Raw genomic sequence first — 16,486 nt, forward strand, 5'->3', positions numbered from 1 at the left:
TTCAGCATAGGGTTAACCATGTAATGCATGGTGGGTAAAGCAATGCCCTCCAGTTTGGCTGCCACAAACGAATGCCTGTGGTTCAGGGTAACTATTTCAACAGGCCAGTCATTAGGCCTAGGCTTACACAATGGTTTTGTAGGGTAAAGTAATTTCATGATGACGTGATTTGACGATGTACAGTATATATGTTCAATATGAACATGAATAGGCCTACTATAGTGGACTAGGGTTGTGCTTTAATTCCTGCATACATTACAGAACTTCCCATTCAGTCTAGATAACACTGACATCTTCACAACATTTTCCAGGTCTGCAAAAGAGTGATGTCAACATTTAGCATCTCTTTATTTATCCATGCAGGGCCGGTTTCCCAGATACAGATTAAGCCTAGTCCTGGACTAACAACCATTGACTGTATGTAACAGTGTAGCTTCCGTCCTTCTCCTCGCCCCTACCTGGGCTCGAACCAGGGACCCTCTGCACACGTCGACAACAGTCACCCTCAATCACAAGAACTGTTCGTCGGTAGCTTCATGAAATAGATTTCCATGGCCGAGCAGCCGGACAGAAGCCTAAGATCACAATGCGCAATGCCAAGCGTCGGCTGGAGTGGTGGAAAGCCATTGGATTCTGGAGCAGTGGAAACGCGTTCTCTGGAGTGATGAATCACGCTTCACTATCTGGCAGTCCGACGGACAAATCTGGGTTTGCGGATGCCAGGAGAACGCTAGCTGCCCCAATGCATAGTGCCAACTGGAAAGTTTGGTGGAGGAGTAATAATGGTCTGGGACTGTTTTTCATGGTTTGGGCTAGGCCCCTTAGTTCCAGTGAAGGGAAATCTTAACATTACAGCATAAAATGACATTCTAGACAATTCTGTGCTTCCAACAATGTGGCGACAGTTTGGGGAAGGCCCTTTCCTGTTTCAGCATGACAATGCCCCCGTGCACAAAGCTAGATACATACAGAAATGGTTTGTCGAGATCGGTGTGGAAGAACTTGACTGGGCTGCACAGAGCCCTGACCTCAACCCCATCGAACACCTTTGGGATGAATTGGAACGCCGACTTCAAACCAAGCCTAATTGCCCAACATCAGTGCCGGACCTCACTAATTCTCTTTTGACTGAATGGAAGCAAATCCCCGCAGCAATGTTCCAACATCTAGTGGAAAGCCTTCCCAAGAAAGTGTTATAGCAGCAAAGGTGGACCAACTACATATTAATGACCATGATTTTGGAATGAGAATGAAATGTTTGACGAGCAGGTGTTCACATATTTTTGGTCATGTAGTGTATGTCCTTGAACCGATTACTTTAAAATCACACACATACAAAGTTATAAGGACAATCTAGTTGCCCATAGGCAGCCTGCAGTACTTTGGTCGGCCTTCAACTTGAGATACTCCTTGAGAGGGGGCAGCACTGAGCTAGCATGCAACATCACTTCCTAGAGTCGCTCAAACTGCGCATGCAATGTTTCCAAAAACTCCTCCATGTAGCAAGATGGCGACACGCTGAAATGACATTTCCTAATCATCAAACGCGCCACTGAGCATTTTCATAGAAAACAACAGGGTGATGTCACCGATGGCTTCGTCCATATCCAATAGGCATCTAAGTGTTGTTGGATGGATGTTTGGAAAGTCACTGTCATATTTGAAAACACTTTATTTCAGATGCAGCAGGTTTAGCTATTTAGCTAGGCCTCATGTTGTTTGGACTGTTGTTTATAAGACAGTCGCTAAAATGAAACTTGGCTGTTATTGTTGCAAATACCATTATTTCGGATGTAGCAGTCAGGATAACTAGCATGCTAACTGGCTAGATACAGTAACTCTGTGTTATGGTTAGTGTAACTACCTACTTAGTATCTATCTTCAAATTATTTTCGAGTGTATTGCAGTTAATTGGTGACAATGACATTAACATGTATTTAGCATGACATTCATGCAAGATTTATAATATATTTACAACCCATAAGTAATGTGAAATGCACTCATAACTTATGACATAAGCTTCATTTGGGCTAAGCTTCATTTTTAGACTAAGCTTCATTTGGGCTTGATAGCCAGCTAGCTAAGCTAATTGCAGGCTAACGAGGCAGAGCATTGCATAATGGGTGAAGAAATGCACCCTGGGAATCGTAATATGCTGTAGACAAGGGCAATAAAGAAGCTTCAAAATAACAAAAACAAGGAATTGTGCAGTATGACTAACAAAAACCATAAAACATCAAAATGTATCAAATCTTACGGTACTGCATATATACTAAAAGCATAATAACTGATTATAAAGTGTCAGAATGATCCTTTAAATAGAACCATGAGGAAGCCTGCAGGAAATGTAATGCTGAAGAACTGAAATTTCCACAGAAGAATATTGTTTCTTAATGTTTTTGGAACAATTTCAAAACATGACTCTAAATAGAACAACGTTATGCTGAAGTACTGAAATTCCCACAGAAGAATGTTGTTACTTAACCTTCTCTGAACTATTTTAGAGCATTCCTAATGTCAAACCAGTTCTAGAACGTTCTTAGAGCATTGCCAACATTTTTATGAAATGTAACCATGTTTGAACTTTTAGGAAACATTCTGTTAAAGTAATGAAATGCCAAGAAAATAATGTATTTTTGTTAAGTTCCTTAAATGTGCTGAAAATGTTTCAAAGCCAAACAACTATCCTGCACCATTCCCAGAAAGTTGTGGGAAGGTTGTATGCAAAATAATCATTGGACAACCACGTTCTCACCAAGCTCTAAGAAACATATGGTTCTCCGAACGTTATGTGCCAGCTGGGTTGTCCCTCTGAAATAGCACTGCTTTCCTATAATGCCATGAACATATTTTAGTTACAATAAAACTATATTCAGCAGATCGCAAATAAAAAATAATTTTGTTATCAGTGCTTTGCATAAGAGATATGCTGTATACAGGGCATTCAGAAAGTATGCATACCCCTTTACTTATTTCACATTTTGTTGTGTTACAGCCTGAATTAAATAAATAAAATTACATTTAGAAAAAGCCCACCCATCTACACACAATATCCCATAATGACAAAGTGAAAACATGTTTTTTTTTTAATTTTAGCAAATGTATTGAAAATATCTCATTTACATAAGAGTCAATACTTTATAGAAGCAACTTTGGCAGCAATTACAGCTGTGAGTCTTTCTGGGTAAGTCTCAAAGCTTTCCACATCTGGAGAAGAATGTAATTGCTTTGCCCCGTTTTTTACAGTATTACTTTTGTGTCTTGTTGCAAACAGGATGCATGTTTTGGAATATTTTTATTCTGTACAGGCTTCCTTCTTTATAGTATTGTGGAGTAATTATAATTTTGTTGATCCATCCTCAGTTTGAAGTCAACATTGGCCCTAATGGTGAAATCCCTGAGCGGTATCCTTCCTCTCCGGCAACTGAGTTAGGAAGACACCTTTATCGTTGTTGTGACTGGGTGTATTAATACACCATCCAATGTGTAATTAATAACTTCACCATGCTCAAAGGGATATGCAATGTTTTATTTTTTACCGATCTTGCAATAGGTGCCCTTCTTTGCGAGGCATTGGAAAACCTCCCTGGTCTTTGTGGTTGAATCTGTGTTTGAAATTCACTGCTCGACTGAGGGACCTTACAGATAATTGCATGTGTGGGATACAGAGATGAGGTAGTCATTCAAAAATCATGTTAAACACTATTATTGCACACAGAGTGAGTCCATGCAACTTATTATGTGACTTGTTAAGCACATGTTTACTCCTGAATTTATTGTGGCATGTCTCAACAAAAGGGTTGAATACTTATTGACTCAAGACATTTAAACTTTAAATGTTTTATTAATTTGTAAAAAAATGAGTTGAAAAACATAATTCCACTTTGACATTATGGGGTATTGTGTGTAAGCCAGTGCCAAAAAAACGATTTATTCCATGTTAAATTCAGGCTGTAACACAATAAAATGTGGCAAAAGTCAAGTTGTGTGAATACTTTTAGAAGGCATGTCAAATGCAATGAAGAATTTACCTAAGTTGATCCCTAGCTCTAGTCTAGATGGTTGTAGTTCTGATTTGGGACTCAATTGCGATCAAATCATGTGATATTTATACAATGAACACCTTCCTTATATTGAGTTGCACAACTTTTTGCACACAGAACAGCCTCAATTCGTCAGGGCATGGACTCTACAAGGTGTTGAAAGTGTTCCACAGGGATGTTGGCCCATGTTGACTCCAATGCTTCCCACACTTGTGTTAAGTTGGCTGGATGTCCTTTGGGGGGTATACCATTCATGATACACACGGGAAACTTTTGAGCATGAATAACCCATCAGCGGTGCAGTTCTTGACACACTAATACCTGGCACCTACTACCATACCCCGTTCAAAGGCACTTAAATATTTTGTTTTGCCCATTCACCCTCAACCACAATTCATGTTTCCATTGTCTCAAGGCTTAAAAATCCTTGTTTAACCTGTCTAATCCCCTTCATCTACACTGATTGAAGTGGATTTAACAGGTGACATCAATAAGGGATCATAGCTTCCTTTTTCATTGTAAAGTGACTGTTGAACTGTTGAACACCTATCCCCTTTGGTGAGTGGTCAGGTACAGTGAGGCTGAAAGAAAATGTTGCCGTTTTAAAGCTAATTTCCTGCAATTCTGCACCTTTTGACATGAGGCTGAGAGAAATTTTTGCAGTTGTAAAGCTAAATTCCTGCAAATCTACACATTTTGCTATCATATGCTATCTGGGGGCATGTCTTTTAATTTTTGTATTTTTAAAATGTATGCTGATGACTCCTTGGGGTCCACTGAGGTCCCCAAAGTATCCAATGCTGGCCCCTAGTTATAAGAGCTTTCACAAGCATCATGTGGTACCCATATCAGAACATCCTCATTCTGAGAAGAATTGTTACTATTGTAACTTGCAAATCAGGAAATTAAAGATGTGGTGCTTTTTACAGTGCAGAATAATGTCATTTCAAATAATATTTGTTATGCTTAATATATGGGCTCCCGAGTGGCGCAGCGGTTTAAGGCCCTGCATCTCAGTGCTTTAGGCGTCACTACAGACCCTAGTTCGATTCTAGGCTATATCACAACCGGCCGTGATTGGGAGTCCCATAGGGCGGCGCACAATTGGCCCAGCGTCGTCCGGGTTAGGATTTGACCGGGGTAGCCCTTCATTGTAAATAAGAATTTGTGAGACTTGCCTAGTTAAAAAAAGGTTAAATAAAATATATTGTGTGTTACGGCTACAAAATTATTCAAGTAAATTTGAATGCATGTTGAGTCTAAGCATACAGGCAGACAATGCACATGTGCATGTGAGGTGAGTGAGCCTATGATAATTAGCAGAATCCTCCACACAACATACTGCCTTCCTAATCCACAGACTCTGCTTCCATTTGACCGTTTTACAGAAAGCCCTCAAAACTGTCTATATTCATCCATAAAAACATAGATTTTATTCACCCATATATAATTTTTTCGCACAAACATGAGCGTGCACAAATTATAGACATATAATGAATCCAAAGATATGAGCATAACGCATAAAATATTCGATTAATTTCTCTACTAATTCAACACATACTCTTTTCTTACACGTCATGATTAATTCAATGAAAGCACAATTCACGTTCAACAGATAGGTAGACTACAGAAGACAGATGTTTTCATATAAACATTTAGAGCCACTGGTTTGCACTGCAATAATTCACTTCATCCATAATGACACTTGAAACACCAAAAACCAAGTACAGTTGAAAACTAATCGAAATGTTTTGATTAACCAACTACATTTATCCTATAGCCCCATCCCACGTGGGTGCCCCGAGCGTATTTTATCTTTAAGTCGACAGAATCTGGTATGAGATTGTTAACTAATTCTTTAGCAGCTAGAAACGATAATAAACGCTAATAAACTCATTGTCAATGCAGATATCAACACATCCACACACAAGTGAGGCCTATGCACAGCTCATTTTCACATGGGTTGTGCTAACATTGCCTGATCAAACCTTGCATGATATTCACTGCTTCAGAGATGATCCATTCTCCAAGGACACTGCATTACCCCCTTCCTAGTTAACACAACATTTCAGTACTGAATACTCTACACTATGATTATAAAGTTTATTATTGCACATTGTCGTCAAGAAGGCAAAACAAAAAAAACGAAGTAAAACAATTACACAGTATCCCTTATGCGCTGTCAATCAGTCTGTCATTACGCGCCTATGATTGACCAAATTTAAGTATGGGCTACAGAGGTAGAACGTTCTTATTCTTCGACTCCATATTTGAATGCCTCAATGAGCCCTTCTACTGAGTGAATACCACCAGAAATGCTGCATATGCCCCCTATGACAAATATGGCGACGTCAAAGAACACGTGGTGCCATAAAAGTTTCCTCCACATCAGCTTTAGATGAAAGAGAGCTGGGAGAAGGAAGCACAACCCGGCGCCGGTAAGACTCCCGGTGAGGCCCATGAGGAGTGCGAAGTGAGGTACAAAGATGGCCATGATCAACGTGAACACCACCAGGAGGCACCGGAGGCCCAGTCCCCAGGACTTAATCCTTCCTCCCGGCCCATAACAGTCAGGGAATATGGCGCGCCCTCCATCCTGGAAAAAAGACTTCTCCAAGACCTCTACAGCAGCGAAGAATGGCAGCGGATATGACAGCAAGGCCTTAGCCACAAGGAATAGGTTGACCACCGCTCTGATGGTGGACGGCAGGTTGTCCGTGATGACCTCTTTGGTGGCATCTGCCCAAGTCAAGTATGCCACCAGAGCGAACAGGCCCTTCAGGACGCAGGCTCCAATGTGGGTCCAGTCCATCATGCAGTGGAACTCGCTTGGCCTCTGCATGTTCCCCTCCAGCGAGGGCAGGAAGATCTGGGACGTGTAGCTGAAGACGATGATGCCAATGGAGATGGGGAACTTCTTGACATCAATATAGAATTTGACTTTGTCCCAGGCCCAATCCCGGGCTCTGGAGAGGCAGTAGGCTATTACCAGGATGTTGATGACGAAGTGCGCGATAGTGCAAAGCAAGCTGAACTTGGACACAGCCTTGAGGCTCTTGAGGAACGCGCAAGGCAAGAGGGCGGCCGTGGCGACTACAGACCAGGCCTTCTGCGAGACCGGCAGATTGGGGAAGCTGTTGACCATCAGGTTGCCACTGACCACCACGTACAGGATACAGGTCATGACCAACTCAATGATCTGAGCAACGTTAACAATATGCCCGCCCAGAGACGGGAACCGTGGCTGGCAGCACGCGTTGGCGATGTCCACGTAGGAGTCTCTCACGCGCACCAGAATTCCATCCTCGTTCTCTTCATACAGACACGCAATAAGAATCTTTCCGGTGTAACAACATACAACAGCCGCAAATATGATTAGAAAGAGTCCGAGGTATCCTCCGTGAAGAATGGCGTAGGGTAACCCAAGGACGAACATCCCCTGCGGATACACAAGCACAGTTGAGTCGTAATGGTCACGGTCTTGTCAAAGTGACAGGCTCCTCGCCCCACATATACAAGAAATGAATGACATTCAAAGATGCATAATTATAACAAACAACATTTATTTGCATAATCATATGGCTACATGTGTGGAAACCTACATTTAACGATTTGAGTTGAGAGAAAAAAGTATATATCTGTCAGGCCACTAAGCGTGCAGGCTCAGAATTGGAATTTGATTTGAACCGATGCTTATTTTTTGTTGATTTAATTTAAAATGTAATAACTAAGATATTTCCTCACCAAGACTGGATTTATTTTACATAATCCACTGTGAAATGTTATCAAGAATAATGAAATGGTCCTTATTGTGCCTGAGGCTAATCCAAATAATTGTATTCATTCCAGATGGAGTTGGGTCTGTTTTTTACTGATAGGAAATAGGCTATCTAGAATAGATCCCTATTTTCCTTTAAAATCTCAAAATGCTTCGTATTTAATTGACATCCTCGTCTGATGAAATGAAGTCAACTGCCATTGTTTATGTTTAAAATATATATATTTAGGAATCACTTGTTTTAAATGAGAGATTTTGAAATAAGAAGTCATAAAATAGGCCAATTCATTTATCTGGAAGAAATAAATGAAAGTCTATTTTTACATGTGAATGTGAAAAATTATAGTCGTTTTAAAGGTCTGTTTCTGTTTTTTGTAGAATGGAAATTGGGGTCTTCTGAATGATATAGCGTAATGCATTGTGCTCTGAAATGATATGTATGGCGTATATTCCAAGGCGATTGTTGACAAAAGGCCTACATTGACATAGTGACAATATGTTCATGTCATTCTTCAAATAATTTCTACCTGAATGGCATTGGTGACGTTCCACCCCGCTTCCCAAGACGTAATTTTGGGTTTGACCTCTGATGCCAACTCGTTACACGCCCCAGTGTTCTTGATGGAGGAGGATGCTGGGCCGGTGCCATCTCTCTGGTAGTGGCTGTCTCCCTCCGTCAACTCGTCTCCTCCGTCCATCTCTCCCCCTTCCTCGTCGCCCTGCACGATGTCCATCTGCATCCCCTGCCTGTAATCATAGTCCAAGTCATCGCAGTCCACGAACCCCAGACCCTCTTCATCTGTAGCGGCCTGGAAGCCCAATCTGGCGAACACTCCGCTGACCTTGGCCTGCGATTTATTGGACACAGTGTTGGCTGCATTGGTCAGCTTGTTGCCGATCTTGTGTCGAATTAAGTGAGCCATTGTTGTGAGATAAAATGTGAATCTTCAGATATCAATTGGATCAAATTTGAAAAGTGTTGAATAAATACATGCAGTGTGGTTATGAGCTATTTTGGCTGCTGCTGTGAGAGAAAGATAATCATGCCTGTTGCCAAGACGTATCGACGTTGTTCTTAACGGCTGCCCAACCGTTACATCCACACAGGCTGTCGTTTAAAATCCCGTCTGTTGGTCTTGATTATCCATGTCACTCTCAAATCCCTCCTGTCACTTTCTTGGCATCAGAAGAAACGAAGTAAAAGAATTCCTCCTAATTCAAATTGATCATGTTGCTCAATGTGATCGAATGTCCCTGTTTGTGACCTCTCCGTGCAGTTGTCGGTGTGGGTCTTGATGTTGCGCTCAGTATTGCTATAGCCGTGACAAGTGCAAACCACAAGCGGTAGAATTTTAGAGGGGGACTAGGCACGTGTCCTCATAGACTGCCAATGCAATGACTTGCTCAGCATGCACAAACCCCTCATGGTTCTGAAGCGGTGTGTGTATATGTGAGAGAGTGAATGAGTGAATGAGAGAGAGAGAGAGAGAGAGAGAGAGAGAGAGAGAGAGAGAGAGAGAGAGAGAGAGAGAGAGAGAGAGAGAGAGAGAGAGAGAGAGAGATTACTTTGAGATTTTGGAAGGAGAAAAGGGTGTTTGTTACCAGAGGCATGGATGCTAGCTCTTACGCTTCATTTATACCAAATATTTTACTTATTCGATTAAGCTAATTTTGCATATTTGATTAGGCTTATTTTTTATTTTTTATTAATCATTTCCCCCCCCCCAATTTGATTCATAATTTGTTCCAATATTTTTCGTTATGATTGTATTGATCCGGCAGAGGTAATATACGTTTCATATAAGTCTAGTTTATAATTGCAGACACTTATGTTCGTTTCAAAATCAGACATTAAGGAGTTACACTGCGCACCATTCATAGGCCTATATCTCACACACATACTGTTTTAGTCTTTTTATTCCTAATGCAAAAACAAATATCAGAGGTGTAAAATCACTTTAATGTTTATGGAGTAAATATACAATATTTAAATATCAAGGCCTCGTATATTCGTTAGATTATTTATTTTTGTGTTTTAGTTTAGTCGCTATACGAATTTGGATCCAAAGTTGTGTTTCATGCCCCTTTGACCCAAGTAGCCAATGCACTTACAAAATATATATTTAATGTAGCCTAATTTATAGCAAAACAAAACTTGTTTTTAATATGGTCTCTTATTTGTTGTCCGAGCATTTTAATTGATAATAGGCTACTTACTACCTGCTACACCTGCGTAGCCTAAGTACAGTTTTGTTCATGGAGTCAGATACTTAAAATGTAACAAATTCCATGTTTTTTCAGCTGCTAAATTAGAGAGAATGACCCGCGTGCATCGGAAAATTCAACTCGTTTCCGCATTGCAGAACATTGGACAGGCCTTGCTAGTACCATTCTTTTTAGGTAACGTTTCACTGACTCCTTCGGTGTCATATGCCAAAGAGTAGGCTACAAGGAGTGGAATGTCAGCTAAAAAGACGGGTAGGCCTACCCAGACTAGCATGTTTGCTATAAACTGTCTGTAATAGCCTAGTACATCTTAAATGTCCCCTGTTGTTTTACGTTATATTTCCAATGTAGCCTACTCAGAATGACTAAATTCCTCATGGTTAGGTGGCCTGGAAACCAAATGGCTAATATATTATGTCGGGTGTCTTGAATACGCATGGCATTTTAGTTGGATTCAACACTCATGTCATGTGCGTATGCTTTGCTTTGTAACTCCCAAATTACGAAATGACATGAAAATGCAGAAACATCTAAGAAAATTAAGAAGAATAGGCTGAAACCTCTGAAGCATTTGATGCCTCCAACAGTAATACCTCAGATGATAAGAGGCACCTCATATTTTTCCCTCGTAATCGGTTCCGACATGTCACAACGCATTGCAGTATTACTGTCGTCAGGTTTTGGTGCCTGCGTTTGCAAAATGTGCTCTAGCACAGGGTTGAAGAAGAGGACTTCAAAGCATTTCTAATATTTCCTTCTGCTGGAATATATTATGAAAATGAAGGAAAGACGGAACTGCCATTTTGGTCGTGTTGAACTGTGCATTGGTAAAAGACAAAAAGAGACAAAAACGTGAAAGACAATGAAAGCTCTAAATTTAGCATCAACCCAGAGGACAGAGAAAGTTCCACATATTTTCATGCTTGGCATAGGCTGCTTTGCCATGCTGCCATTTGTGTTCAGGCATGCACAGTGTGTGTATGTGTGTGTGTGTGTGTGTGCATGTGGCTCAATCATCCTTGTGAGATAGGGCTAATCTCTATCTGTGTGTGGAGGCACACGTGTGTGTGTGTGTGTTTAGTGGAGGATAGTGAGGAAAGAATATTCCCGGGAGAGTCCTTGGGGCATCTCAGTGACTAAGCCTCCCTCCCCCATCATGTGCAAAACCCTGGGCTAATACTGGGACAGAGGATAGGCTGCAAATGTCACACACACACACACACACACACACACACACACACACACACACACACACACACACACACACACACACACACACACACACACACACACACACACACCACCAACTGGATTCACATTAACAGCAACTGCACCTTCATAATGGAAAACGGGTTTGAATTCAGTGAAATGTGCAAACAAATCTGGACACAAAAACATTTTGTTCTGTATTTGCATATTTGGAACTTCAGAAGAAATTGATCTTCAGACATATTATTACTGAGATGGCATCAAATTGGTTGTTGTGATGACCAATTTAGCTTCGGGTTACAGAGGCGAGGATTAATTCAGCAAAGATGAGAGAGGGATGTCTGAAGGGGGAAAGATACTGTAGGCGTATAGCCTGCTAACAGCCAACTGGGGGCAAAAGTCTCAGATAGTTGCCATGGCCACAATAATTGGGTGGCAAGACTCAAAAGGAACTCAGGTTGTCTGTCTGAAAATCCCACTGGATGAAGAGGGTAGCAACTCGAACCAATCTAGAGCCCTAACAACAGGGAGGGAGGGATCTAAGGAAAAAATAGTGTCCTGGATTGAGAAAAAAAACTGAGCATTTTTGTTTAGAATTGAAAACTGCAATCTGCTGCTTATACAAAATGGTTGACAATGACATGCAATTCACATAGGAATAAATAAACACACAGACACACACACATAGAATTTTAAATTCTTTACTTGGATCCACTGTGAAACATGAACACAATTTACACGTATACACACAGACTCTACACAGCCAGGGATGCATGCAAAGTGACATGTGCATAAACACATTAATCACTCTATGGCCTAAAAATATCTGTTATGCTTACAGGGCTTCAGACTGAGAAGAGAGGTAGTGACAGTCTCTGTGTGTGCGGGGGAGCGGGGATGGAGGAGTGTTTAGGTTTGCTGCTGTGGCTCTGATATCAGAGGCAGCAGTTGGAATCTCCATGCAAGCCTCACCCTATTATGTAAACTGTGTTCCCTTCCACCTCATTCATTAATGTCACAGATAGTTGGAGGTTTTCTCGTTTTATTTGACCAGTCCTGCGTGCACAAAGATTCAAAATGACATTTCACCATTTCATCTCATGATCTGAGCAAAAAGAGTTGCAGCAGAAAACAAGACTTTTAGCTATTGCTTCTATTGCTATTCTACTACCACAACTATATTATAATAGTGGTAATATTATTAACATTGTAGTAACATGACAATAACCCAATAAATGTCATTAATGAGTCTTGCTGGAACACTTGAATATGACAGCCGATGACAAGCTAATTAGGATCTCTCTACCCTGTGCTGCCACTGAAAACGAGTCTTCTGCTCCGACAAAATGGAGGAGCTGCATCATGGCAGTCCCAAAGCGGATGTAGCATATTAATTCCTCTGCTGTTCATCACAGTATGACATGCACAACAAGCAAGAGCTCGCCGTGTTAGGGACAGCGGTACAATGTCACGTCTTGCCTTCTGGGAGCCTGTGTGGGAGATGACCTAGATCTGCTCAGTAGCATCAGAGGATACTGCCTGTCTTAGAGCTTTGTGCCTGAGCAGTGAACTGTGCCTCTGATTCAGTGGCACAACATCAAGCTACAGCCTTCCCTCCTCCCAAATCTGTGGTATCCCACCAATCAAGTCCCTGCACTGAAATAAATATAAAATGTATCCACCATTTGTTTGATTACACAGAGAATATGCCTTTTGTCTCTAAATTAAATGATATTAGGGCGCATGCATGATCTGATAGGGAAGACCCTTCAGCATAATTCTGTGGTTTTAGAACAAAGGTGGCATGAAAAATGCATAGGTGAATGTGAAGTACTCCTCTTATTGACTAGCTCATGGTACGGTATTGCTGAAAGGATGCAGCATAGTATATGGGCTGATGCTGATTCAAAAGGGTAGAACGATAGAGGATCTTCATGTGACCCCTTACCATTGGAGTGATAGGGGCCAGAGCCTTTGGTGGTGGAGTGTCTACTTTCAGTGCCAAGGGTGCCCTATATCACCAGCTGAGGCTCCACTTTGTCTAGTCAATTGACAGTAATACTGCCAGTGCCAGACCAGACTAAATCAAGGCCTTTTCAGAAATGGGGTTGATAGGGATAGCATATCATATCAACCTAAGAATAGATTTATAGGAGGAGCTCAAGTCTACTTGGACTTAATTCTGAATGTCCAAAAGACAAATTCATGCTTTGTTTGATGCTTATTCATTCAGACACTCTAATGCAGCAGACCAGCTTTCATTGCCCCCTCTGGTGGTAGACACTCATTCACGGAGTCCTTACTGCAGAAGGCCTACTGTAAAAATGAAATGTTATGGGTCATACAGTAGATTATCACCAATGATTTGTAAACACTAGATGACTGGTAGGAAGCACTGTGTTGAACCCTGCCTCCATCTTGGCACTCCCCCAAGTTTGTTTTATTCACTGCCTTAAAACACTCTTCCAACCCGGATGTCCTAGCCATGTCTGAATCCTGGTTTAGGAGGACCACCAAAACCCCAGATATTTCCATCCCTAACTATAACATTTTCTGACAAGATAGAACTGCCAAAGGGGGCGGAGTGGCAATCTACTGCAGAGATAGCCTGCAGAGTTCTGTCATACTATCCGGGTCTGTGCCCAAACAATTCGAGCTTCTACTTCTAAAAATCTACCTTTCCAGAAACAAGTCGCTCACCGCTGCCGCTTGCTATAGACCACCCTCTGCCCCCAGCTGTGCCCTGGACACCATATGTGAATTGATTGCCCCATCTATCTTCAGAGCTTGTGCTGCTAGGTGACCTAAACTGGGACATGCTTAACACCCCGGCCATCCTACAATCTAAGCTTGATGCCCTCAATCTCACACAAATTATCAATGAACCTACCAGGTACAACCCCAAATCCGTAAACACGGGCACCCTCATAGATATCATCCTAACCAACTTGCCCTCCAAATACACCTTTGCTGTCTTCAACCAAGATCTCAGCAATCACTGCCTCATTGCCTGTATCCGCTATGGGTCTGCGGTCAAACAACCACCCCTCATCACTGTCAAACGCTCCCTAAAACACTTCAGCGAGCAGGCCTTTCTAATCGACCTGGCCCGGGTATCCTGGAAGGATATTGACCTCATCCCGTCAGTAGAGGATGCCTGGTTATTCTTTAAAAATGCCTTCATCACCATCTTAAATAACCATGCCCAATTCAAAAAATGTAGAACCAGGAACAGATATAGCCCTTGGTTCACTCCAGACCTGATTGCACTTGACCAGCACAAAAACATCCTGTGGCGTACTGCATTAGCATCAAATAGCCCCTGTGATATGCAACTTTTCAGGGAAGTTAGGAACCAATATACACCAGCAGTTAGGAAAGCTAAGGCTAGCTTTTTCAAGCAGAAATTTGCATCCTGTAGCACAAACTCAAAAAAGTTCTGGGGCACTGTAAAGTCCATGGAGAATAAGAGCACCTCCTCCCAGCTGCCCATTGCACTGAGGCTAGGAAACACTGTCACCACAGATAAATCCACGATAATTGAGAATTTCAATAAGCATTTTTCTACGGCTGGCCATGCTTTCCACCTGGCTACCCCTACCCCGGTCAACTGCCCTGCACCCCCCACAGCAACTCGCCCAAGCCTCCCCCTTTTCTCCTTCACCCAAATCCAGAGAGCTGATGTTCTTAAAGAGCTGCAAAATCTGGATCCCTTCAAATCAGCTGGGCTAGACAATCTGGACCCTCTCTTTCTAAAATTATCTGCTGAAATTGGTGCAACCCCTATTACTAGCCTGTTCAACCTCTCTTTCGTATCGTCTGAGATCCACCAAAAATTGGAAAGCTGCCGCGGTCATCCCCCTCTTCGAAGGGGGAGACACTCTAGACCCAAACTGCTACAGACCTATATCTACCCTACCCTGCCTTTCTAAAATCTTCGAAAGCCAAGTTAACAAACAGATTACCGACCATTTCGAATCCAACCGCACCTTCTCCGCTATGCAATCTGGTTTCAGAGCTGGTCATGGGTACACCTCAGCCACGCTCAAGGTTCTAAACGATATCATAACTGCCATCGATAAGAGACAATACTGTGCAGCTGTATTCAGCGACCTGGCCAAGGCTTTCGACTCTGTCAATCACCACATTCTTATCGGCAGACTCAACAGCCTTGGTTTCTCAAATGACTGCCTCGCCTCGTTCACCAACTACTTCTCTGATAGAGTTCAGTGTGTCAAATCGGAGGGCCTGTTGTCCGGACCTCTGGCAGTCTATGGGGGTGTCAAAGGGTTCAATTCTCGTCCAGCATCACTACTCTGGACAGTTCTGACCTAGAATATGTGGACAACTACAAATACCTAGGTGTCTGGTTAGACTGTAAACTCTCCTTCCAGACCCACATTAAGCCTCTCCAATCCAAAATTAAATCTAGAATCGGCTTCCTATTTCGCAACAAAGCATCCTTCACTCACGCTGCCAAAAATACCCTCGTAAAACTGACCATCCTATCGATCCTCGACTTCGGCGATGTCATTTACAAAATAGCCTTTAACACTCTACTCAGCAAATTGGATGCAGTCTATCACAGTGCCATACGTTTTGTCACCAAAGCCCCATATACTACCCACCACTGAGACCTGTACGCTCTCGTTGGCTGGCCCTCGCTTCATACTCGTCGCCAAACCCACTGGCTCCAGGTCATCTACAAGTCTCTGCTAGGTAAAGCCCCGCCTTATCTCAGTTCACTGGTCACCATAGCAGCACCCACCCGCAGCACGCGCTCCAGCAAGTATATTTCACTGGTCACCCCCAAAGCCAATTACTACTTTGGTCGCCTTTCCTTCCAGTTCTATGCTGCCCATCCAACTAGCCCATCCAACTACCTCATCCTCATACTGTATATATTTATTTTGCTCCTTTGCACCCCAGTATCTCTTTTTGCCCATTCGTCTTCTGCACATCTATCACTCCAGTGTTTAATTGCTATATCGTAATTACCTCGCCACTATGGCCTATTTTAGTGCCCTACCTCCCTTATCTTACCTCATTTGCACACACTGTATATATACTTTTTTTTCTACTGTATTATTGACTGTATGTTTGTTTATTCCATGTGTAACTCTGTGTTGTTGTATGTGTCGAACTGCTTTGCTTTATCTTGGCCAGGTTGCAGTTGTAAATTAAAACTTGTTCTCAACTAGCCTACCTGGTTAAATAAAAGTCAAAAAAT

General features: G+C 42.1%; 1 protein-coding gene across 1 annotated transcript; it reads right to left on the bottom strand.

Moving 5' to 3' along the window:
• Positions 1 to 6,294: 6,294 nt before the first annotated feature.
• On the bottom strand, positions 6,295 to 8,744 carry LOC120059010 (vesicular inhibitory amino acid transporter-like). The gene is made up of 2 exons (XM_039007768.1): positions 8,349 to 8,744; positions 6,295 to 7,482 (listed from the first exon to the last, which is right to left on the bottom strand). Exons 1-2 carry the CDS (start codon positions 8,742 to 8,744, stop codon positions 6,295 to 6,297), a joined length of 1,584 nt encoding a protein of 527 aa, XP_038863696.1.
• Positions 8,745 to 16,486: the final 7,742 nt, after the last annotated feature.

The sequence above is a fragment of the Salvelinus namaycush genome, chromosome 14, assembly GCF_016432855.1.
Source record: "Salvelinus namaycush isolate Seneca chromosome 14, SaNama_1.0, whole genome shotgun sequence".
NCBI lineage: Eukaryota > Metazoa > Chordata > Actinopteri > Salmoniformes > Salmonidae > Salvelinus > Salvelinus namaycush.

What these genes read in the sequence shown, in the direction of transcription:
- LOC120059010 (XM_039007768.1), bottom strand. Translation starts at nt 8,744, where the DNA reads ATGGCTCACTTAATTCGACACAAGATCGGCAACAAGCTGACCAATGCA. An exon ending in ACGTCACCAATGCCATTCAG is followed by an intron (nt 7,483 to 8,348) that starts GTAGAAATTATT and finishes GTGTATCCGCAG; the next exon opens with GGGATGTTCGTCCTTGGGTT.